General features: G+C 39.0%; 1 protein-coding gene across 1 annotated transcript in view; it reads right to left on the bottom strand.

Annotated features, from left to right (window-relative positions):
• Positions 1 to 25,375, bottom strand: part of b4galnt4b (beta-1,4-N-acetyl-galactosaminyl transferase 4b) — a 157,874-nt gene that overhangs the window by 99,864 nt on the left and 32,635 nt on the right. Inside the window, exon 3 of the mRNA XM_036584322.1 lies at positions 7,886 to 7,998. Within this exon, the coding sequence (XP_036440215.1) occupies positions 7,886 to 7,998 (113 nt within the window). The remainder of the gene's footprint in view (positions 1 to 7,885; positions 7,999 to 25,375) is intronic.

Here is a 25,375-nt window from a genome sequence, read left to right as displayed (position 1 = left end):
TAAACGTTAAATATAAGAGTGAATATAAGAGTCAATGTCGAAAAACTACGTCATGTTTTAGCAGACATGATTTTGTAAGTTTGCTAGTGCAGTTAGTGCAGAGTTCCCCAGCTCCAGTCCCTGCACTGCATAACTGTGGTTTCCTTGATTAAAATACCTTATATTATTAGCTAATTACTCCCTTCTTGAGCTGAACGAGGTGTGAACAGCAGAGAAAAACACTAAACTGTACAGTGCAGAGGGGCTCCAAGCCTGGAGTTTGAAAACACTGGAGTTTGAAAACACTGACGAGAGACTACACTGTGTTCTCAGCTTCTCTTGCATCTTGCTGGTGAATCATTCACAAAGCACCGCAAATTAAAGCCATCGCATTAGCACCGTCACTCCCTGATTCTGTCCTCAAAATGGCAGTGACTATACAGTGTGACGTCACACAAAACGTGAGAATATGTGAAACAGAAGTTCCCAATGTAACGCTCAAGCTAACATACTAGCCATAAGCTAACAAACCTTATGATAGCTTGCGATACAATTCAACACACTCAGCTGTATAGTGAGCATTTAGCGCTGGTACTATAAAAGTTGCAAGTGTTGTAGCACAAATATATTTTTAAGCACTGAGATAAAAATTAGTATTAATCTCATTTTCTCATTCAGCCTAGACAAGAAATGAAATAATACCTAAAGGTACAGCTCACTGTTATGTAATTTAATCAGTCACTTCTGCATAATGGGCTGCAAACAGTGTACGAGCTAAAAAAATTATAAAACAACAATATAAATAAATTAGGGGTGGACAATATGGCACAGATTATCATGACATTTTCATGATACATGATATGCATTATGGTTTGATATACTGGAACTGACCAAAAAGAATTATTAGTGGCACATTTAAATAATACTATCAAAAACAGCACTGAACAATGTACAATGAAATTTATGTAAAGCCAAATACAACAGTATACTCCGTCCATTAAAATATGACTAACTACATGTCTCATTGCAACTCTTTTTAATGAGACATTCAGTCGGTCAGTGGTATTTAAGTACTGATGATATTCATGCTATATTCTGATATAATGTGACACAATTTATCACAAATATGATAAATATCATGTTGCCAATCTCTAATATAATTAGTAAAACTCATCTTATGCCCACCATGACAGTTCAGGTGCACTGAGTATTGTATACATAATGCCAAATGCCTGGAATCTCTAATCATTTGTCAATTTATTAGTAGGGAGACATAAAAAAACATAGATTTTACTTCAGTTAAGAAAACTGACCTGTCAAACAATCAGACGTAATTGTCTCAGTGGTCTCAAAGTGACCCTCACCAACTGACATCTGCAACTGCCACTGCCGATACCTGCTCATTTGCTTTCTTAATAAGCACCAGTTGGAGGCTTCTCATTGGCCTCTAAGTCAATGCTGCCTGAGCGTTTGTGTCTCCTGCAGGGCTTCACTCTGCACTCCTCTGCTGCAGCATTATAACTCCATTTGGATAATTACTAAAATCACTGTTTCCTTCTGCTCCCTCTCTGACTGCTGTTAACTCAATCATGGTCTGGCACTGAGCAGCATGCAGCAGAGAGCCAGCGGAGGGAATCGAACCTGAGCTAATGTGGCACTCGGGTCATAAACACCAATGACGCGTGTGTGTTTGCATAAACTCAAAGTGACTAAACTGAAAGTTGCTTAGAAATTAATGTTTTTAGAGTGTATTTCACTTTACCTACCCTTAACGCTACCTTTTATGTTCATCTTTACCTTCAGATTCTTTTGGAAAAGATGATCAAAATAGGCTGTGATAAATGTTTTTGTTAATCAGATTGGAGGAACGTTTTCCAGTCTTTTTAAATGTGTTTTTATGCTCAACTTACCTCATCCAGAATTATAGTGCTTTACTTAAGTACTAATTTATTAATTTATAAATTCAATGAACTTTGACTCCCAATTTTGGCCTCCCTTATATCACATTATGCTACCAAGCTGGCAAAAATATTTATTTGTAATATATTTTTTTCATTTAAGGGTACATTTCTCTTATATTTTGTATAAGACCAATAAAACTATAATGATTTATGGCCACTGGCCACCTTATTTGGTACATTCCCTGTCCATTTTATCACCACATATAGGTGCACTTCACACTTCTGTACCCTGTTTTTCAACAGTCAGGACCCCAATAGGACCACCACAGAGCAGGTTTTATTTGGGTAGCGGGTCATTCTAAACAATGCAGTGACAGTGATGTGGTGGCAGCATGTTAAGTGTCCACTCACTGCCCCTCCTATTAGATACTCCTACCTTGTCAGTCCACCTTGTAGATGTAAAGTCAGAGACAGTAGCTCTTCTGCTGCTGCACAGTTTGTGTTTGTCATCCTTTAGTTCTTCATCAGTGGTCAGTTTCTGCCCACAGGACGCTGTTTGCTTGATATTTTTGGTTGGTTTACTCTCAGTTCAGCAGTGACACTGAGCTGTTCAAATACTCCAACAGCATATACACTACAATGTGAGTGTCACTGCAGTGCTGAGAATTATACACCACCTAAAATATACCTGTGAGGGTTCTGACAACTGATGAACAGGGTAAAGTGGAGCTAACAAAGTAGGCAGAGAAATAGATAGATTACAGTCTGTAATTGTAGAGCTACAAAGCGCATCTATGTCAGGCTCCAGTCCTCACAGGACAAAACACTGCAGACTTCAGCATACTGCCTCATTAAACACACCTGATTCAGCTCATCAGCGAATTAGCAAGGCCTTCATGAACTGAATTCAGAGCGTTAGATGAGGGTCAACGCTAATCTCCACAGCACTTTGGCCCAGAAGGTCCCCAGTTTGACAGGCCTATGTGGTAAGTGGAGCTGATAAAATGGACAATGACTGTACAGTACTATGCACCCTCTTATTAGTTTCCAGTCAAAATGGTCTTTAAATACAGGTTTTTCATTTCTCAGCGATATTTCTGAGGAGATTAGATATAAGAAAATCCACCTGCAAAACTTCAAATGATTAGTTCAAAAAATGATAACAAAAACAGAGAAAATGGGACTCTTAACAACAGTGCAAGACCACCAAAACTGCCCCCATCAGATAAACAGTTCTTTCATCTTTGAGAGAGAAGAGAAACTCAATCCCCACTCTTGCTTCAGATCTGAAAAATCCACAGGTGCTTCTGTCCATCCTTCCACTGTGAGGAGACAACTCAATGCTATGAGTCTAAAAGGAACAGCCAAATAAAGAAAGTCAAACAAAAAGCTGCTGGTGTTCTCAGAACAACTGACTGACCAACCCAGAGTCCAGACCTCAACATCATTGAATGTGACTGGGTTTATTTGGATTGTGAGACAGAAAATGTGACCAACTTCTAAGACAGAACTTTGGATGTGTGAAAAAATATCCCTGCAGATTTCTTTGAAGAAAAAGAATAGAAGCTGTAATAAATGTAAAGAGTGGACACACTGAACACTGAAAAAAAGTTTTAGCATTTACTTGTTAAGGCTTCTGTGTAATTGTTATTCAGCTTTTTATGCAGAAAAATTAGTAAGTTGTACTTATTGGCTGTTTATCTGTAAATTAAATATATGAAGGATGGTCTCTGACACAGTACTGTAAGATCGTGATGTATCATGATAGTTAATGTCACCAAATGCTGACGCAAACAGTTGAGAAAGTGCTTGCATATGCGTACCGCTGCTTGGTGGAGCACGCAGGAATAGAATGTGAGCTACAAGATGAAAGATCATCCAGAATCATGGCATAGGTGCCACTGAGAAGCATTTGTATGGCTGCAGCTGTCATGCTGTGCCGAAAAAAGGGCACACAATTTACTGCCCCCGTGTCAAAGAGGAGTTAAAGAAAAGGCTGAGTAGCATTTTCTCCTGGGTTCATAAACATCCTGCCATGATTAAATTCTTCCCAATGCTGGCACAGATACAGGTGAGCGTTCCTGCTCCTAAATCATGAGGACCTGTCTACATTCATCCCACTGCATCAGCTTTTGCCAATACACTTTTCACTGTAAACTTTGTGTGGGTCTGTAAATGACCCATGTCTTGGGAAAAACAAATTTTCCTCCATTTTTTTAAAAACAATTGATGAAGTACATAAACATTGTTAAAATGTAAAAACATACTCTTTACTCCCCAGTCCATGCACCCCATCATTAGAAATAAGGCTTCAAGAACAGCCTTGAATTCACTGCTTTTGTGATGTCACAAACAACACATCTATATGTATCCACATATCCAACCTACAGCAGCTTACCTACCCAATAAAGTTGTTAGGAATGTTTTGAATGATGTATGATGCAGGTAATTTACATATCATTTATCATTTTGTTTATATCTTAACATATATCCGTTTTAACGAAATAGTTCTGCTAAAAATCTTGTGTGCACAGTTTTCTTTTCTTACACCAGATGTAGTTGAGCAGCCAAAACATTTGGTATTGAAATTTAGCTTCTTTGGTTTAACACTAGAACTACAAGACTAACAATGCCAGCAAATACTAATTCAATAGTCACCCAAATCTTTTCTGTGAATACATCCCTAAAACTTTGTTTTCCTTTTGTTGCTCAGACTTGCTGGTGTGGTTTTATGACTTACTGTCAACTATAAGAATGAATAAAACTTCGCAGTCTAGCTGAACACTGCGGGCAGCCTCTTTAGACAACAGGTGTTATGCTGAATTCGACTCCCTTCGTGTGCACGCATGTCATGCTGGCATATGGACATCTTGCATTTGTGATTTCATTCATGATTTCTGTTGTTTCTTAAATGAGTAACTGCGATTCTTGAACTTTCAAACTTCTTAATTAGAAACAAAAGAAATTGTGAATCCAGTCTAGTGTTCATATGTCTGCATGATATGCATACATGAGAAGGGGAACTGGAATTCGCAAGAGAGTCAAAATTCAGCACAACACCGTTGTCTACGATCATTGACCACAGCACTTGTTTTTTTCATTTTTATAATAAGTCATACTGTGTCTAAATCCACATTGACAAGTCTGCATGACCATAATGAAGACCTAAACGTGGTCCAGGCGAGTTGAGAGAGGTTTTGGGGAAGTATTTTTGAAAAAAAGTTTAGGTGTCTATTGACTTTTAGGGGTTTTTAGCAACTTTAGCCTTGTAGGTACAGTGAAAAAAGTAACAGTAAAAAAGCAAAATATGAACATCAAACATGTCTTGGCTGATCAACTATATCTGAGGTAAGTGAAAAATGTGTAAACTAGATTTTTTGCTGAATCATTCCTTTAAAGGTATAGTAACAGAGACTTTAATTCTGAGGCATAAAGAGAAGTTGAAAAATGACCATGTAAAAATAAATGAGGCCTGTTTTTGGTATATAAACCCACACAAAGTGGACCTCAGGAGAAAAAAATACAAGGAAAATGTAAACTATGAGCCCTTTAAATCTAATGCTTAACATTGCTTTTTTGGAAGGCAGGCCAACAGTGCATGCAGCACGAAACAAAGCATTTCCAAACTTCCTTCCAAATGAGTCATCTTTAACCTTTAAAAGGAATGATAGGGCAGACTAATAATGCTGTCCTTTAAATGAGTCTCTGCATTACAAGACGCTCAACAAATCATTCTGTGTATTTCTACACACAGCTGGGAATGTCAGGAATGAAAAGACGCACAGTGCTCTGTCCATTAATGCATTAGCGAGTGACTGTGGTCCTGTGAATGATTATGTGCATCATTTCTATAAAGTCTATTACATGCCTGGACCCCCACAGAGAGCGACATTAGCCACTGAGGAGACAACTACTCCGATGACCTGAAATTACCATGAATTAAATGGTATTTAAAAGGCTATTGGAAGCAAAGCTATCCTGCTGTGTGAATATATAGTTGCTCGGCAAAAGAGACATTCAGAGAATAGGTTGGCTTAATTGCAAAAGAAGGGTGGTTCAGGACTCAAACAATGTCTGCACACAGCTACAATGGCCAGAACAGAATGCAAGACAAAGAATTTCAGTCAGTGGATTGAGAAGTCAAGATGTTAAATAAGCAAAGATGGGCACTGGGTTTTTATACATGTTAAACCTACAGCACTATGCAAAAGTCCATGACCAGCTTTTTGTTAATTTAATATCCAGTCAAATTGGCCATTAAGTACAAGATATTCGTTTTTCAGTGAAACAGAAAGTGACACAAACAACCATGCAAGACCTGTTAGACCATCAACATTGTCCCCATTAGATAAACAGAGCTTCACGCTTTCATCTTTGAGAGAGAGGAGAAAATCAAACTGTTTCAGATCTGAAAACATCCACAGGTGTTTCTGTCTATCCTTCCACTGTGAGAAGACAACTCAGTGCTATGAGTCTGAAAGGGTATATAGTTGTCAAGAAGCCTCACTGAGAAAAGGAAATCAAACAAAGAAGCTGCTGGTGCTCTCAGAACAACAGACTGACCACTCCACAGCTTAGATCATTGAATGAGTTTGGGATTACTTGGATTGTGAGAAGCAGAAAGTACTTCTAAGACTGAACTTCGGAGATGTGGAAAAATGTTTCTGCAGTTTTCTTTGAAAAACTGAAAGCAAGTTTCCTGAACAGAATGGAGGATGTAATAAATGCAGAGTGAACAAAATTAAATAGTTTGAAAAAATCATATTTGGTTGTCTAAGCTTTTGTTTAAATTTCTGTTAAATATATTTAGGGTTTCCTTACATGATATATTAGAGAGCATTTTCAAAAATTTTAATTTGTTGGGTGTGGACTTTACACATATAAGAAATATTAATGCTATAAATCACACACACATACACACACACATTATCTAAGCCACTTATGCTTCTGGGTTGTGCGGGGAGCTGGAGCCTATCCCAGCAGTCATTGGGTGGAAGGCAGGAAACACCCTGGACAGGTCACCAGTCCATCACAGGACAGACAGACATATACAATCACTTACACACTCACGCCTAGGGGCAATTTAGTATGTTCAATTGGCCTGACTGCATGTCTTTGGAATGTGGGAGGAAACTGGGGCACCCGGAGGAAACAACATTTATTAGAGAAATAAAAATTTGTTTTGTGTAATATTATTCTTTTCAAATTTTTTTATATCCAAGTTTTTTACAAATGGTTATACAGTGTTTTGGAATGAAACTCTTCATATGATTTCTGCTTTTTTTCCTGGAGCTAAAAATGAATAACTTGCACTTAGTGGCCATTTTGGCAAGAAATTTGACTGTTGCACAGTACTGTTCCTTGTAGCTACACTTCCTGGCCATTTTATCAGAGACTCTTACCTTGCAGGTGCACTTTGTAGGTTTGGGATTACTGACTATGGCCCATGTTTTGCAGCACAATTTATTAGCTGCCCTCTACCTCGCCTATTGACAGAAATGGACCACCGCAGGTCCACCACTGACCAGACATTAAATAGATGGTGGATCATTCTCAGCACAGCAGTGACACGGACATGGCTGTGACATGTTAGAGGGAGTGATGCTGGTGTGAGAGTACCAGGTGCAGCAGTGATGCTGTGATTTTTAAACAGCTCAGTGTAACTGTCAGACTGAGTATGATTCGCAGTAGTCCTATGGTTAAAAACTGACCACCGGTGAAGAGCTAGAACAGGGGTATCCAATCTTATCTACAAGGTATTCATTCCAATTAAGCTGAAGCACAGTCAAACGACTGATCATGTGTGCTCTTGCTCTGTTGGAATGAAAACCTGCAGCCACACCGGCCTTTTGCAGATAATTTCGGACACCCCTGAGCTAGAGGATGACAAACGGTGTATGGAAAAAGACGAGCTATGGTCTCTAACTGTGCACTTACAAAGTGTACCAATAGGGTATTTCTAATAAAGTGGCTAGTAAATAGAATAGGTAGTGGACATCACTCACCCCCTGCGTCTCCTCTCCACTGTCACTGGACTCCTCTCTGTCTGGGTGACTTGGGGAGGAGTGGGAAAGCTTTTTGTGGCCGGACCCCAAGCCTTCGGTCTGCTTCTCCATATCTGTGGAAATATGCAATAATTGATGTTAGCAGGCAATTTAAAAACACTGCAAAGCTCCACTACACATTGTCTGTAGGAATTCAGACTAGAGGTGGTAAAATGATTTGTTATTGTTATTGTCATAAAAAAGCTCCCAAAATTAAAACTGAAGAGAAAAGGTCTTGCATCTGAGCACAAAAAATCCACAAAAACACTGATTAGTAGAACAAGCAGGAATTCTGAATATATGGTAAGTAAAGAGGGCAATATGATATGTTATTATTATTGAAATAAATATGCCAAATATATCATATAATGCTTTTCTGAGTATATCATAGGTATCTTCAGCACTTTGAACTAGAACACTAAACAACTTCAAGTATCATAAAATATACAGATTTAGACCAATTATAGATAACCTGTTAATAACAACAATCAGTGTATAGTATATAACAAAGCAATAAGCCATGAGAGGCTGTGCGTTGCTGCGATTTTAAGAAGGATGTTCTTAGGCACGACGCAAAGCAGTAATTTTGTCACCAAATTACAACTGCGAGTCTTACAATCCAGCAGCGCCCCTCTTCTTGTGCTGGGGCTTAACCTCAAATAGCTCCCTGCTTCCTACAAAGTGCACAATGTATGAACTTAAATACTGGATCCTGCACCTGAACGATGCTAAATACAGCTAGGAAATGGTCGTTTAGGACTCAGACACATCCAGACTCAATAAATGATGCACTATTTGGCTGTAGAGCCTATAATTTCTAAACGTTCATAACTAGCACACTATTTAGGGAGTATGGAGCTGTTTGGGATTCAGCTTGGGTGTGACGCTACTTCTGACTGAAACACGGAGATTTAAAGTGTGTCAGTCATTCAAGTCAACATTTTTAGACTTTTATTCTGCTGTTTAACAGTTAATCATACCGTAAGTACTTTAATTCAAGCCTGCGATATTAATGATGGAGTTGTTTAGAATGTTGGCTATCTTTTAGCCTGTTAGCTAGCTGACCAGCCTGTTTGAAGCAAATTCATGCAAATAATAGTAGAAAATGCATTTATTGAGAAACCTCATGAAAACAATAAAAGTTCTAACTTCTGACTAGAACTGTAACACCTTTAGAGGGCCGCGGTGAGTGATGTTTGTTTATTTGAGCCCCAGCTGTTTCTGTGGAGCAAGTAAGTATTGACAACTGCAAGCAAGATTGCAGATCAGCCATTTTGGCCACTTTAGGCTTGTACTTAAATAGCATACAATTAAAAAAATACAATTGTTATTCACAACAATATATATGGTAATTTATCATCAGCTACAATTTCATTACTGTGACTGGCCTAGCCATAGAAAACTAAATGGCATGTACTGTGACGATGTCAAGTATACAGATGTAATGTTTTTGCAAATTTGGTCCACCCTCAGTCCAGCCTTCACCCTCACCTTTTGCTGGTGAGCTATTTATGTTAGCATCAACAGGATGTTTAGACCCATAGGGTTTCTTCAGAGAAATGTAATGACTTCCTTTAGAAGAATCAAGAATATTCACAGGCATCTATAACAGCTACATAGACCTCATTGAGAAAAGTCATTCTATAGCTCAGTCAACCCCACAGAGCCATTTACAGATGAATTCATTACTGTAATTTCATTTTAAATGAAACTCATAGAGGTGAGTGCAATGGCAATGGATGCAGGAGGCAGATAAAGAAAGAATCTTCCTTATCCAATATTGGTCTGACTGCAGCCACTCCAGCTTGACTAATCTGTTCGTTCTCTGTTAGCATTCATGTGTCACAAGCCTGAGAGACGATAAGCTTTCGGGAGAAGGACACACACTGAGCGGAGCGTTATGAGTGAGAGGAGGAGCTGCAGTCAAGATTTATCACTCCATACCTGAGGGAGAGAGAGAGAGAGAGAGAGAGAGAAAGAGAGAGGGGGAGGGAGAGAGAGAGAGAGAGGAAGAACGAAAGGAAGAGCGGGTGAGAGGGAGAAAGAGGGGAGGAAAGAAAGAGAGGGGGCGAGAGAACAAAGGCAAGCAACAGTGAGGCAAGCAACAGTGAGAGAGGGTAAGAGAGAGATCGAGAGAAAGAGAGAGTAGATCAAGAGAGCAAAAAAGGGTTGAGAGAGAGAAAGAGAGAAAGAGGGGGTGGGAAAGGGAGAGAGCAAGCAAGAGAGGGTGAGAGAGAGATAAAGAAAGAGAAAGTAGATCAAGAGAAAGAAAGAAAGAAAGAAAGAAAGAAAGAAAGAAAGAGAGAGAGTAAGATAGAGAGAGAGAGAGAGAGAGAGAGAGTGAGAAAGAGGAAGAGAGCAAGCAAGCGAGTAAGAGAGGGTGAGAGAGAGATAGAGAAAGAGAGAGTTGATCAAGAGAAAGAAAGAAAGACAGAGATATATATAGAGAGAGAAAGAGAGGGTGAGAAAGAGGGAGAGAGCAAGCAAGCGAGTGAGACAGGGTGAGAGAGAGAAAGAGAAAGAGAGAGTAGATCAAGAGAAAGAAAGAAAGAAAGAAAGAAAGAAAGAAAGTGAGAGGGTGAGAGAGATAGAGACAGAGAAAGAGTACAGCAAGAATGAGAGAGTGCAGGACAGAGAGAGAGATGAAAAGAGACAAAGAAAGAGAGAAGAAAGAGAACGAGAGAAACAGAAAGAAGGAAAGACAGAAAGATAGAACGACTGACAGAGAAAGAAAGATTAAGAGAGTGAAAAAGAGAAAGAATCAGAGGAAGAAGAGAGAGAAAGAGGGAGAGAGCAAAAGACAATGAAGGACAGAGTGAGGGGGGAAAGAGCCAGAAAGAACAAGTGAGAAAAAGATAAAGAAATGAGAGAAACAGAGAGGGTGATACAGAAAGACAGCGTGACTGATAGAGAAAGAAAGAGAGAGAAAGAATGAGTGAAGGAAGATTATTATAGAGTGGGAAAGAGAGAGAGAGCGCAATAAGAGAAAGAAGAGTGAGAGGTCGAGAGAGAGAGTAAAGGAGCGAGCGAGCGAGAGAGAGATAGCATCAGAGAATGGGCTAAAGGTCAGGTGAAATAAGGTCAGAGTAGAAAAGGCGAGGAACAAGCGAGGAAGGATGATGCGAGAGTGAGGGTGCAGAAGGAGAGGTAGGAGAAGTCGGAGTACATCAAAGCCAGCTTCAGAATGAGGGGAGAAAGGTGGGCACTTTATCTTACATGGAGCAGGGAGCTTGTCCCACTGCATCTGGCACTCGCAGGCTTACCGGCTGCCAGATGGATAAAGGATAAATGACTTCTCCTTCCTCAAACGTCTCCCGCTTTAAACACAGGCTGGATACGGGAAGTGCAGGTGAGGGTTAAGACGCAGGCAGATGGAAAAATGTCAGACTGAATCTGCACAGCCAGCCCACAGAGACAAAACAGTGGCTGAACTTCAACTTCAACCTTATCTTGTTCCTGACAGACGTTTGAGAAGTCCTGACATTCATCCTGCAACCTGGAATGTTTTCTATGTTATTTATTTATTTGTTTATTTTAGAAACTTTCTATCTCAAAGTCAGAAGAACAAGAGTACGAAAAAGTTTCTTTCCTCACATCATTAGACTCACAAATCATGAATGCACATAAGCCACACTGCACCATGTTTTTTTCCCTCTGAAGTCCACTTACTACCTAGTTTTATGTACCAAAAACAATCATAATTCATTCCATTAGATTTAAACAGGCTGTTTTAGGTTCTGTGCCTTTAAAACTGACATATATAAATGTCCTCTGTTCTGATCCACTGCCTTAAGTTATGCCTTGTTCAATTAGTCTGGCCTAAAACACACTCTTTAACTTCAGTGTGAATGGGCGGGACTAAACCATTGTGTTCTGAATAGGCGGATCTATGTAAACACATTTGTTTTTGCATTTAAAATAGGCTAATTTTTTATAGATTACTTTCCATGCATGGACCATAGAGTAGGGATGGAAGGTTATGCTTTGAAATAGTGTTTATATAGCAAACTCGAACAGTATGCGGTAATATGACCATGTGTGATGCCAATATCTGGGTTTGTAGAAAATACAACCCACTAGAAACTTACACATCCTGCAGTACCATTATTGCTATCTGGATGTGAGAGTTTTCCCAACCTTTTGCAATTCATGACCGACACAACTGACCACACAAAAGCCAAAAATAGGAGTTGACCATCCCAATCACAATATATCACAATAGTCAGTGTAACCTGTCGAATTTTGCTTGACTGTACAATCACAACACATAATAAACAGCATGTTTGCGGCCATTTGTCCAGGATAATGAATTCCATATGATCAAAATTGTAAAATTATGTTTTGTTGATTTTCAAAGTGAAAATAAGTTAACACATCCTCTACAGAGAACATTTGTACATGCTATAATGCACAATTGCTGTTTGCTGAATTTAATACATTGGAAAAATATAAACATACAATGTGGCCTGTTAGAAGCTATGGCAAATTTGATATTTTTTGTTTTATTTTTTTCCAATGTGCACTAAAATTTGCATATTTTAGTACTTTTTTTTTACTCAACAAAATCAACAATCAACAAAATATGTCATTTGAATTTGGCATATGACTGTCAGTCCTGCATTTTGGCAGATAAATCAGTGAGTTTGACTTAAATATGAAGGTTTAATTTTGCAAATAATTATCACAATAAAATTTGGTCAATTGTTTAAATTTCAAATGTAAAAAAAATGACTGCCAGGTAGCCCCTGCCTAGCAGTACCACCACGGCCGGCAAGTTGAAATCCACTGTAACTGGGATTTGTAACAGAGCTTTTAACACATTTATGCCTACATGTTGACCTGCTAAACATGTAAAACACTTCAAACCATCTGTGATTCCTTTAACCCACGAAATACAGATGTAAATACCCTCAAATTAATCATTCTGCACTTTAACATTATAAGACCTGTTTCATTTCAAATCTAATGTGCTGGAATGAGCCACAATGACAAAAACTGCATTACATCCTGATTGCACTGTCTACGCACTGACAATTTTGCTATTTGTTCCTTGACATTTAGCAAATGATCTCTCATGAACTGGCGCATTCTCCAAGTCAGAAATCCATGTGCTGCTTAATGCCTTAACGGCAGATCAGGAATAAAATGGTAAAATACAACGTTGGATCACCGGAAAAATGAATTATTTCATCAGACCTGGAGGTCAGAATAATTCTTTTTCATTTTTCCGGTCCTGCAGAGAACCAAAGCCCTGAATTTCATGAACTTTCCTTCCCCCTGGTGAGTACAAAAACATAAAGTAACAAAAGGATCCAAAAGATCTTCTCAACTACACAGCATGGTTGACAACACAATTATTTCTAACTGCTTCATCAATAAGGCTTCTCGCTGGTAAATACAGAGAGTTAAGATCAGGCTTGGTGCCCTGTCAGAAGTCATGCAATCTCAAATTACTTCTCTCTCCAGTTAATGAAGCCTATTTTACAGCAGTCGATACTGTGTCGATTTGTGTGCCAGCTCGGAGAGCAGTATCTCTGTCAAGTTTCCCAGATAATATTCTACTGTGCACTTTCATTTATTTCCACTCAATAGAATCAAATGATGCATTTTGTATGTAACTGGGTCACACTTTTCAAAAACTCACAACCACTCAGGACTGAATTAGGACATTTAAAGCTACAGGGCCTACAGAGGGTGTGAGATACAGATACATAGTTATTAAAGGGTTTATACAGTATTGTAGTGTTTACCGCTAGGAAAGAAGACACACAACTTATGAACAAGTTGTTGTGCTTTATTTAAGGCTGTAGTCGGCCCCAGCCATGTGATGCAGGAAGCAAGGCTTTAGGCAAGGCTTTAGGCTAACAACTAGCAAAATGTTTATTTAAATGGAAACAGTAGTGCGTCATACACTTTGTTGTGTTACGCTAGTGTTGCAACTACAGAAGCTGAGAAAAAGGCCATTCTTGCCTCCTTCTAACTTATTTTATTAAAAACTTCACCATAAAATTTGTGCAACAAACGTCTTCAATTATTGCATACGCCAAGCTGCAGTGGTAGCATTTGTAGAGTTTTTTGTTAGAGTCCATTGTCTGCACTGCCTTTTTAATATGGCAGGGTTTATATACACTCATCAAAACAAGAGAAAACGTACCTCAAAGCCTGATGCACATTGTTTTGCACTGGTTTATGAGGAGCCTGGCCTCTTCCTATTTCCCACATTATATCAAAAACACGACTGCAAAACGCCAGAGGGCACCCATGAGTAGTCCTCAATGAATGGGACAAAATGGAGCTAAACGGCTAAAAACGAAAAGTTAAAACAGTTTCTAATCTCTTGCCCAGAACTTTCTTTCAACTTTAGAAATTAGAAGGATATTTTTTACTAAAAAAGTCAAGAAAACTTATATGTGTGCTTCCTTTTTTCCACAGCAAACAGATTTGGGCAGCAGGATGCTAGCAATACGGCTACTGAGTGCTGATTGGCTGGTGAGTGGAGCAGCTCATTGGCTGTTTGTGCTCACTGACATCATGAACGTACATGAGGCGCCATTTTAAACTCCTATAACTCGAGTTCAAAAGCTCTTAAAAATACAACAGTTTAAACATTTATAAACTATGATTTTGCTCAAATGCTCCATCTTAACCCATTCATTTTGGACTTGCTCAGGTGCGCCTTCTAGTGTTTGAGAAACCCGGAAGACATTACAGAGTGGTACTTCTCCTCTCTACAAGTTCTCTGGTTTCAATGAAACATGCAGTTTAAGCTGGAAACTGTAGCAAAACGGTGCAAAACGTTTTGTGACTGAATGTGTCCCAGTTCTTCCTGTAGTGCAGGCATAAACACAGCCAGCAGGCTAACCCCACCCTTCAGAATAAAAGTCTTTGTCAGAATAAAATTTCAGAGAACAACTGCTGCAGAACAAACAATCCAGAATAAACATGTTCACATTTCATGAACACACTACAATATATTATATCAACTTCCCAGCTGTACCATGTTGGATACAGAAATTAAAACACACAGCATCACTTTAAACAGACTTTTGAAGCAAAGGAGCAGATTTACTAATGTTTTGTGATGTTGAAAATCTGAACTCGAGCCCTTTTGGCATTAAAAAGTGGGTGTTGCAATTTACTAAACAGCATCCATAACAAGATCAAAGGGGCAGCTGCTGCTATTTTGTGCTTTTACCTCATTGCGTATGCATTTATAGGAGTTTATTATAAGAGCTACTTGACAGTGACAGTTACTTTATGTGGGCTGTGGCTTCTGCTGCAGAAATGCTGCTGTCTTTGATGCTCTGCATGTAGCCAGGGCTCGATTTGAGTAGGGTGTGAAGGGATGCCTTGGTCAAAAAGAAAATGACAAAAACCACAGCATTTAAAATAATCACATTGCTGTGGTTTTTGTCATTTTCTTTTTGACCAAGGCATTATTCATCATTTTCTATGTAAGATTTACACAATCTATGTATGTGCAACTATAGAAGAGCTGATTATGTAGAACTGCGCTCTTTTCAGTGGTTTTGCTGTGGACCATTGAGACAGCATGCTCCTGCTGTCCAGGTTGCCAGATTCACAGTTTTCCCACCAAATAGAGCTAGTTTGAAGATGCAGTCATGGGAGAAATTATGAAGTTCCAGCTTCTTAAGCAGATGCTAGGCTGGAGATGTTTTCTGGACCTGGCAACCTTGCCTGCCGTTGAGAATACTAGAAATTACAGCACAATCTGTGGAAAACATATTTGATAACCAGCGTTAAACAGTGATGTTTGTATGTTTGTTAGGGGCATTGGTATGTTTGTTAAATTATCTAGCATTGCATGCAGTGAGCAGTACTGAGCAGTATACGTTACAGTATAATAACAGTTTTCTTAAGGATGTAAGATTTCTACGTTAGGGAGCTGTGCATTTTGCTAGAAACCACATAATAAGTGTCTGAAAAGGGATACGTCTGAGACCCTGATGCAAATTAATGACTATTCATATTTGCACTGACCAGCTACTTCAAAAAGTACACTTCCTTGTATCTACACTCGTTGTCCAATTGTCCTGACAGTTACAGCCTGTATTCTATTTCTTTCTCTGCATACTTTGTTAGCTCTTTTTTACCCTGTTCTTCAATAGTCAGGACCCCCACCAGGACCACCACAGAGCAGGTATTTATTCAGTGGTGGATTATGCTCAGCACTGCAGTGACACTGACCAAAAGATCAAACTGCAGGCTGGTCACAGTATAGTTGTCATTCGAACTCACCATTTTACAACTTGACCACTGCATGTAAAAAAGAGATTATGTTCAGTACAAGTTAGTCATTATTTCAATCTAATGAGTTACAATATGAAATTGAAACAGAGAAAGGTAAAAAAAAGGGTTTATATTGCGCTGGTCATACAGTAATTATGCAATTGTGCTTAATTGTGCACAATTGTGCTGTGTTAATTTCTATGGATGTTCTTAGCCACTGCCACCAGCGCAAAGTGTCACACTGCCAGTAAACATCACCCCTCTTAGTAATCTGCCCCTAAAAGTCTAAACTCCGCACTGGAGCAGTACATACTGTAACTCTGGTAGCTGTGACATTCTGTAAATCGAGGAAGGGCATCTCTGAATACAAACCAAGTTTTAGTCGCCGCAATTTCTCCAATGTCTTTGAATTCTCCCAGAAAATTCTCTTAGCATTCACAGAGGCCTTGTGTTCTCCTTGGGGTGAGTGTGCGTTTAATCAAACTCTACATGCACTTGAGGGGACAGACCGCTGACAACTCACCCCCTTTACTGTTAGAGTGAAGAGCCACTATCCTATTCATCAAAACAGAGAGAAAGAGAAAGAAAAGAGAGGAACAGAGAGAGAGAGAGAGAGAGAGAGAGAGAGAGAGAGAGAGAGAGAGAGGGGAAGAAGAGACAGTGGGAAAAAGAGGAGACAGCAAGATACAGAAAAGCGAGGTGAAGAGCAAGAAAGAGAGTAAAGCAAAGAAAGGAAAAGGAGACATAAAAAGAGGAGAGGAGAGAGAAAAAGAGAGAGTGAGCTAGAGAAAAGAGACAATGGGAGAAAGATAAGAGAAAAAAAGAGACAGTAAACAGATATTGAGAGGGAAAAAAAAGAAAAGAGAGCAAAAGAGAAAAGAAAAGTGGGAAAGGCTAGAGAAGACAGAGAAAGAGAAAAGGAAGTGAGTAAGAGAGAGAAAAAGAGAGATGAGGATAGGAGAGAAGAGGAGAGAGAAAATAGACAGTGAGCTAGAGAAAAGAGACAAAGAGAGAGAAAGAGAAAGAAAAAAAAGAGAAGAGACAGTAAAGACAGAGTGAGATGCAAAAAGAGAAAAGAGAGTACAAGAGAGAAAAGAAAAGGAGGGGAAGAGAAGACAGAGAGAGAAACAAAAGGGAAAGTAAGAGAGAAAGAGAAAAAAGATGAGGAGAGGAGAGGAGAGGAGAAAGAAAAAAGAGAATGAGCTAGAGAAGAGAGACAAAGAGGAGAGAGAGAGAGGCTTTTGTGGTTCTGTAAAAACTGATAACAGAACCCACAAAACTGACTGCACAATGACAGAAATTCACACTATCAGTGAGAAAAAGAACAAATGAAAATGGAGTCAGACATTTTAAAATCAAGACCTTGAAACAAGCTTCTACTGGAGAAAATGTAGACTATATTGAGTACCCATGAAAGATGTAGGAGAAAAACTATGAAAAAAAAAAGAAAAAAGGTGGAAAAATGTGAAGACGGAAAGTACTGCTTGTTTCCTTATAACAGTGGCACACAGTGGAAATTTAATCTATATGGAAAGACTTGTTTGGTCGTGAATATAAATTTGATGTGCACCATGTGCAAATATTCAGTACATTACTGTGACATTTGGTGTGTTACTCACGCGCTAACATGACCAACATGATTAAGGCCTGATTATATAGTAAAATCCCCAGTGCTGAACAAACAAACAGCTATGATGTTCATTTCAATCCAGCTGCAATAAAACAAACAAAGCAACGATAATTCAGCCATGCAATGCAGCACAATATGTTGTTTTAAACTTTGCATGAATTTATTAAAGCTGCACAATATGGACACATCGCATTGTGATAATATCACGTCCTACTGCGACTGCAATATGCTTTGCAATAGTCCTAGAAAGGACACACTTCTTGTGTGTCCACAATGCTCAATGGACTCAGCTATTTCCGCTAACACAAGGTTGTTTTCACTCTAATTACTAAAGTGCCAGTAGCTCCCTCTTGTGGAGAAGCTTGTTAAATGGGAGTGAGCGAGTGAGTGAGGTCCAAGCCAGGTCCATGAGGTACTTCGTGTGTAAAAATGAATGGACAAATCAATAATATTACATGGTTAAAGATTGGTTTGCATAATTTTGACCAAAATAATTTTGGTTTTGTACCTTGATTCCTCAAAACACATCGGGGATTGGTCAAGATGCTTATAGGACATAGTTAGAGAGCTCATTTACATACTGTAGCCTTTTGCAACATCAGTATTGCACAGGCCATTCTTAGATAATACATTATACAGCCCTACATTTTATACATAACTTTAAACATATGTGGCCTCACTAGTGAGTGCTTCCTGGAATCACATAATGTTGAATGCTGAGTAGAAACATCGCAGTGCATGTTTCCAGTACATTTTAAATCAGGCAAAGGAACCACACCGGTCCCACTGCCTCTTGCAGTGCACTCCTACTTGATTCAGTGTGACATTTGATATCAGCTGTGAACAGCAAGCAGTAGAAAGTCTTACACACACATAAAGAGCATATAGTTTTAAGCTTCAAGTCTGTTTTTTGCTGTTTGCTGCAAGTGCCTTGCCACTGGTTTTACAAAATACTCCTGCAATGTTTGCCAATCGTGACTAGTGTGAAAAAACAAAAGCTACTTGGTTGGTTCTGGTATAAAACAAGCTTTCGTTAACTGCTTAAATGGTCAGGACCTGTCCAAACTTTTATTATACACTTCTATGAAGAATAAATTTACCAGTTTGTATTGTAGTCCATAAAGATATGAAATGATAAGTCTTTGGTTGTAATATGCTGAGGGATAGCCTCATTTGTGCTAGTGATATGTTACATTCAGTTATACTGTGCTAGACGTTGATAATATTACAATATTTATTGTTGTGATAAATTACATCACATATGATGTGCATGTTTAATAGGATTTTGTCCAGTGCAGTATGGAAAATTTATATAAAAATCATTGTATGCCTTTTTGAATGTAGCACTACTGATTTTTTCTCTGTTCCATGTTGTCAAACCTCAGAAAAGCTAAACATGTGTCGTGAAAATGTCTTAGGATCTTATGATGTTATATTTTGCAGTAGCCACAGTGTGCAGTAGCCTCGCCTGATTTTATGAATGCATAGGACTATTATTTTTTAACATTAAAGTATTAAAATTAAAATAAATTTTTACTACCATCTCACCCCAGGTTTTTGCCAGTGGTGTCACATATCGCAGTGGTGAGGAACATAAACACTGTCATTTTAAAAATTTGCTACTGCAACAGCCTCACTTTAAACTGTGCACATTTCCTCCAAACACTTCAGAAACTGACAAATTCAGACAAAGTGGTTTAAATCACAAAAGCAACATTCTGTGAAAGGCTACATTCAGAGTCTATTTAATTTTCTGAACAGAGAAAAGCGCTGCATGTGCCAAAGGCAGCCTCCACTCAGCCAGACAGCACCAGCAGACTGCTGCTGTCACCCCATGCTGCCATATTGTCAGTAATGAAAAGACTAGCGATCTGACGAGCAGGTTAATGAGAGGTTGTCTGGAGTTCCAGTGTATGACCTTCCAGGACAGAGACAATTCACCCTTTTCTCCTCACACAGCCACCACCACCACAATTACAATCCACTCGTGGCAGAAGAAGCGGCTACTTTTGCATCATCCCATCAATGAGCATTTATACAATAAATCACTTATTACCTTGTACTAAGATCACTCTGACACATTGGGTTTATGTTCTAAATTCTACAAATCTTAGTTTGTTTCAATGCATGTTAACCCCTTGAATTTTAAACTTATTCAGTGACAGCTAAGAATTATTCAGTAGTATCTACATATCAAAACCTTGTAACTTATTTACACCATTTGAAATCTACAGCTGCTCTGTGATCATTTCATGATGAATGAACTAGTAGAAACGGTCATAGTGGACAGTGGAAAGTTATCACAGGACATGCTTTGTACATGTATTTTGTGCGCCCGAAAAACAGCAAAATTAAACTACTTACAAAGAAAACATAGGTTTAGGTCAGAGCTCGGTAACCCAAATGTTAAGACAAGCCATGCTGACCTTTCAACAAAAATCAAACTAGCTTGGGAACCACATTTTATAACCACTTTACCATCTTGGCTGTAAATATGTGTTAGTATGCGCTAGTGTGCTAGTATAGGCTAAAAATATAAACGAAAATGCAGACATACTTTGCTCTGCTTTACACTTTTCTCGCATCTCCATCAGGAAACTTTTTGGCAAAAGTGTAATAGTTTCTTGTAAAAGGTCTCTCAACATTTGACTTTTTACGAGGCTGAAGCCAATCCACCTTAAATGGTGCCTGAGGCGCCAGAATGTAACTGCTGCACCATTTAAGGTGGAACGGGACAATTTGAACAAGAAGCTGGCAAAGGAGAAGCTGAGAATCGCAATGTTTGACAGTTTCTTGTTGCAGATTAAACATATCAGGAAACCAACTGGAGTGCTTATGAGTGCAAATAAGTCCATTCGTCTCCAAATTATCGATGTTCATCTTAAATCTTTCTCCTTGCTGTTTCCAAAGCTACTAGTTATGTGAGATTATTGTCTGCGTTGCTGTGGTGACCATCTTAAAGGTTGATGAATTAGCAGTTATACGCTAAATTAACTCCAGGGTTTAAGACCATTTATTGTTAAAACTGTGTTAGAATGATCAGTAGAGCTTCATTTTACTGCAAAGGAGGATTATTTTATTTTTAACTCAAAATCTAATTCTGCTGTGGAGATGCAACAGAGCATTAATAGAGCCGCATGTGGCTTCAGTGCCACGTGTTGCTGACCCCTGGTTTAGGTTCTCTGGGGCTTTAATGGTGCTGTAAGTAAGGAGCAGGCAACCACTCAAAAAAAGAACCTAAATGTTTTGGGCAGATGCAAAGCATGACCATTGTTCACAAAGATGCTGATGTTCACAACATGTTGTTCTATAGCCTAGAAGATTTTTTGTTTATTTTGGTACACAATTACAACACAGGTTGAATCTAGCTTGTGTTTGAACGTAATACAGCTGGTTATATCATACTGAATGTGTAGTCCATGCTGCTTAAATTCTAGTGTGTAAAGTGAAAACAATTTGTCCTACCCATTGGTTGGTTCTACATTTTGCTGTTTTCAATGTTTATTCAGCTTTACTTCAAGTATATAATACAGACTCAGTTTAATTTTCTACTACTTAGGCTTTCCAAATACCCTACTTACAGTTTTAATGCTGGTACCATTTTCTGATAAGGACATTTAGGCCATCAAAATACATTCTTTTCGTCAGAAAACCAGCAAACAGTAAGGAAATAGTGGGGTGTCATGGCAGCACCCATCGGCTTTTCAAACTGGGATAGCAAAACGATGTAACAAATCTCGACCTCTAATGTTTTTTTTTTCCTTCTCTTATAACATTATCATTGCAAAGATATGAGGTTTTGTTAGGACAGCGATGAAATGTATGTAGTTACGAAGGGTCCACATGCAGGTTTAAAGAGTAGTCCCAGGTGTTCTATTCGCTTGTGTCTTCTGAAAAAGATCACACAGCAGCTGGCGTGGTACAAACACATTGAATGCATTTGAACACACTTCTGCAGAGGCATAGTCTGACCTTAAAAGAGCGAGTACCTCAAAGGCCTGCACAGAGAACAACTCGAGCCATGGCAGGAGAGACCAGCCATCTAACAGAATATCTAATGAAAGTGTAGAGCAGTTAGAGGAAGACATGGACATATTTCACCCTGATCCACTTCTTGTATATGCCTATGGCCTCTGGCTTGACCATGGCCAAGACTTACATTGTGGACATAGCCTTGACTCTAGTGCACAGCATCGCGCAGGAGCATTAAAATGCAGCGCATTGCCACCACTGATGGTCCATTTGCGAGGACAGATGGCCGAGATAGATGGCTTGATTTGTCAGTCCGAGGGAAAATATCACCACAATTTCTCACGCAGGGACGCGGAGCAGGAGTGCTTCTTTAGCTCCTGAATTTTGACCTTGAATATAAGCTAACCTTCCAGCTAATGAAGCGTGCCGCCATCTGTCTGTTTGTCTGTTTATGTTAATATGTCTGTACATAAGTCTTTAAGCTGACTCAGAGGTAAGCTTGCTGAAACAGTATTTTTCTTTTTTCTTGGTTCAGGTACCAATGAGCGCCCAATAGCCTTAGATCCAAGTTCTCAGCTTAGTGTAAAAATGAAAAGGACAAATAGTGCATGATGGGAAACTTTCTGAAAATAACTCACACATACAGTACTGTGCAAAAGTCAGAGATGACACTTCATTTCATTTCCAGACAAAGCAGTCATTAAGAACAAGGTATTCATTTTTTTGCATCAAGAAAAAGCTAAAAACATGCAGTGTTTGCAGGACCAAACGTCTGAGACCACTAGTGAAAATGCTCATACTGTGCATTCTTTTCTAATTTAATACATAATGTTTGGTTACAAATTAAATTATCAGCATCACACTACTAGAAATAAAGGTACTGTGCAGGTACATCTTTTGTTCATCAAGGCACAAACAATGTAAATGCAACCTCAAAGTTACAACAGTGGTTTTAAGGTCTAATTGTGAACCTTAACTAAGTTTTTCCAAGTGAAAAGTACATATTTGTATCTTTTACACATAACCTAATGTTTTAAAACTGAACAATAATATAAAAAGCCTGGAGACGAGACGGGGTGAGTGGAGTCAATACAACTTTTGGTACAATTATGTTCCTTGACTAAAGGTACTGAGACGTACCCTTAAGGGTACCACCCCAGTGACAGGAGGGGTACAGTTACATACCTTTTTGTTCTGAGAGTGTACAATCTTTGGAATATTTACATGAATTTCAGAATTTTGTAGTGTTTGTCCCACTTTTGCTTTAACAACAGCACACACTCAAGCTGGCACAGACTAACAGTGACAAACATCTCTGCTGAGCAAATCCACCTGAGAAACGTCTAAACAGGAGCTTCAATAGAAAAAAAGCTGACCTTTTTGTACAAAGGTCTTAATACGGTCGGTGACACAAATTTGCTTAAATTTGAATAGTGACCTCGAAATAGTTCAGAGTCTTGAATGTTTCCTTTTCATTTTATTTGTCATATTTATCTTTTGATTTTATTCAAAATTCTAAAATGTTCTGTTGCTTATTTCCATGATTATATGAAAACAGTCCTGGATTTTTAGTGTGATCTGAAAATCAGTCTCATTCTGGCTTTCGGACTCAACAAATTACCATAAAATGTGTCACTATTTAGTGTGTCCACTCTTCACCTTTATTACAGCTTCCATTCTTTTTGGAAGTGTGCTTTCAGTTTTTGAAAGAAATCTGCAGGGGTTTTTTTTTCCACAGCTCCAAACTTCAGTCTTAGAAGTTGGTTGCATTTTTTGCCTCTCACAATCCAAGTAATCCCAAACACACTCAGTGTGGTTGAGGTCTGGACTCTGGGGTGGTCAGTCCATTTTATTGGGAATACCAGCAGCTCCTTTGTTTGATGTGTCTGTTCCCTTTTCTCAGTTAGATCTTCTTGACAGCTACACATCCTTTCAGACCCATAGTGCCGAGTTGTCTTCTCACAGTGGAAGGATGGACAAAACACCTGTGGATGTTTTCAGATCTGAAGAAGCTTGATTTCCTCCTCTCTCTCAAAGATGAAAGCCTTAAGTGCTGTTTATCTGATGGGGACAGTTTTGGTGTCCACCAGGTCTTGCATGGTTGTTAGAAGTCTTTTCTCCTTCCTTATGCATGTCAATGATTTTATATCTAATCTCTTCAGAAACATCTGAAATATGAATGAGTAACTTCTACTTAATGGATCTTTTGACTAGATATTAAATAAATGCAGGGTGGTCTCTGACTTCTGCACAGTACTGCACACACATACAGGCACTAAATCTTCCCTCCTTTCCTGAACAGTAGGATGTCACAGCGGTAGCAGAGAAGCAATCAGTGGATCCAGGGGTATCCATGCCTTCATGCTTGTCTCGTCACGAAAAAATCAATTCTAATCTATGCAGACAAAAGGAAACACGTACATAAAACAAAAGGGAATTTAAGGAAGCAATTGAAACTGTTTCACACAAACGTGAAAATTTGTTATTTGTCAGTTTGACCTGTGAAATTACATTCAGCAATACTTATAAACTCAAAGTCTAAAGGAAGCTAAAGCATTGTTTTAAGATGAATCCCAGCTTTAGTTCTGCAGAGGTGACTGCAGATGCTCTTCACCGCGCAGTGCAGTGTTCTCAGGGAGGAACACGCGACCTCATACAGCGATCCTGAGCCATTCTAGCCATATGTCATCTCTCTGGCCTGTGGCTCATCACATCTGTGCTGCCAGGGGAAAGTGGACATTGATGGAGAATATTTACTCTACCCTTCCAGGTTCTGGATAATCTTCAAACGGCAATGTAGGTTTTAAAAAAGATGGGAAGAAATAGGGGTGTAACGATACACCCAGCTCACGTTTTGTTTTGATTCAATTTAAATCATCAGGTGGAAGGCAGGAGGAGTGCTGGAGTGGGTTGGTTTGACTGTTGTGCATCATTTGCAATGTTCTTTGATGTCCAAACCCTGCAGTTGCATTAGGTTTTATAATTAATAAAATGTCCATTTTCCACGATGCATTGTCACATGATGCATACCATTTGTGTTCACATGCAAAGATTTCCGCCAGTCCGATTGAATTACTTCCGATTATAGATTAAGACAGATGTTTATGTGCTCACTCTACTCAACAATCTGATGAAAATCTCAGTTTGCGTGCACACTACAAGTAATCAGTTCCAAGATTATGTGCATGTGTAAAGTACGGCTTAGTGTAGACGTTACCATGACAGTGAGCATCATGTGAGTCCAGACAGAGCTAGACAAAACAGCAGCATGTTACCTGAGTTTTCAGTTGGCATGCTTGCGTTTTTAATTCAGGATTCAGGAAAATGTACTTCACATGCACTTATTACAGAAGGCACAAGAGGGAGATGTCATGACCTGCAACAGTCTGAGACACATAAGCTGGATGCCGCGGCCTCCACTTTCCACTCCACTGTCATCCAACCTTTGGATGAAAGTACTGTGCAGAAAAGACTGGTGGGTGAGAGGGGAATTCACAGATTTTGCGAAATTTGATGCAAAATTTCATGACTTAATGAAAGATTATTTGGCAAGAGTAATAATGCAACCGAACATGCATAGAACGTACTTAAACATTTTG

Source organism: Colossoma macropomum, unplaced genomic scaffold, assembly GCF_904425465.1.
Source record: "Colossoma macropomum unplaced genomic scaffold, Colossoma_macropomum, whole genome shotgun sequence".
NCBI classification, from domain to species: domain Eukaryota; kingdom Metazoa; phylum Chordata; class Actinopteri; order Characiformes; family Serrasalmidae; genus Colossoma; species Colossoma macropomum.
This window is presented reverse-complemented; position numbering and strand designations above follow the sequence as displayed.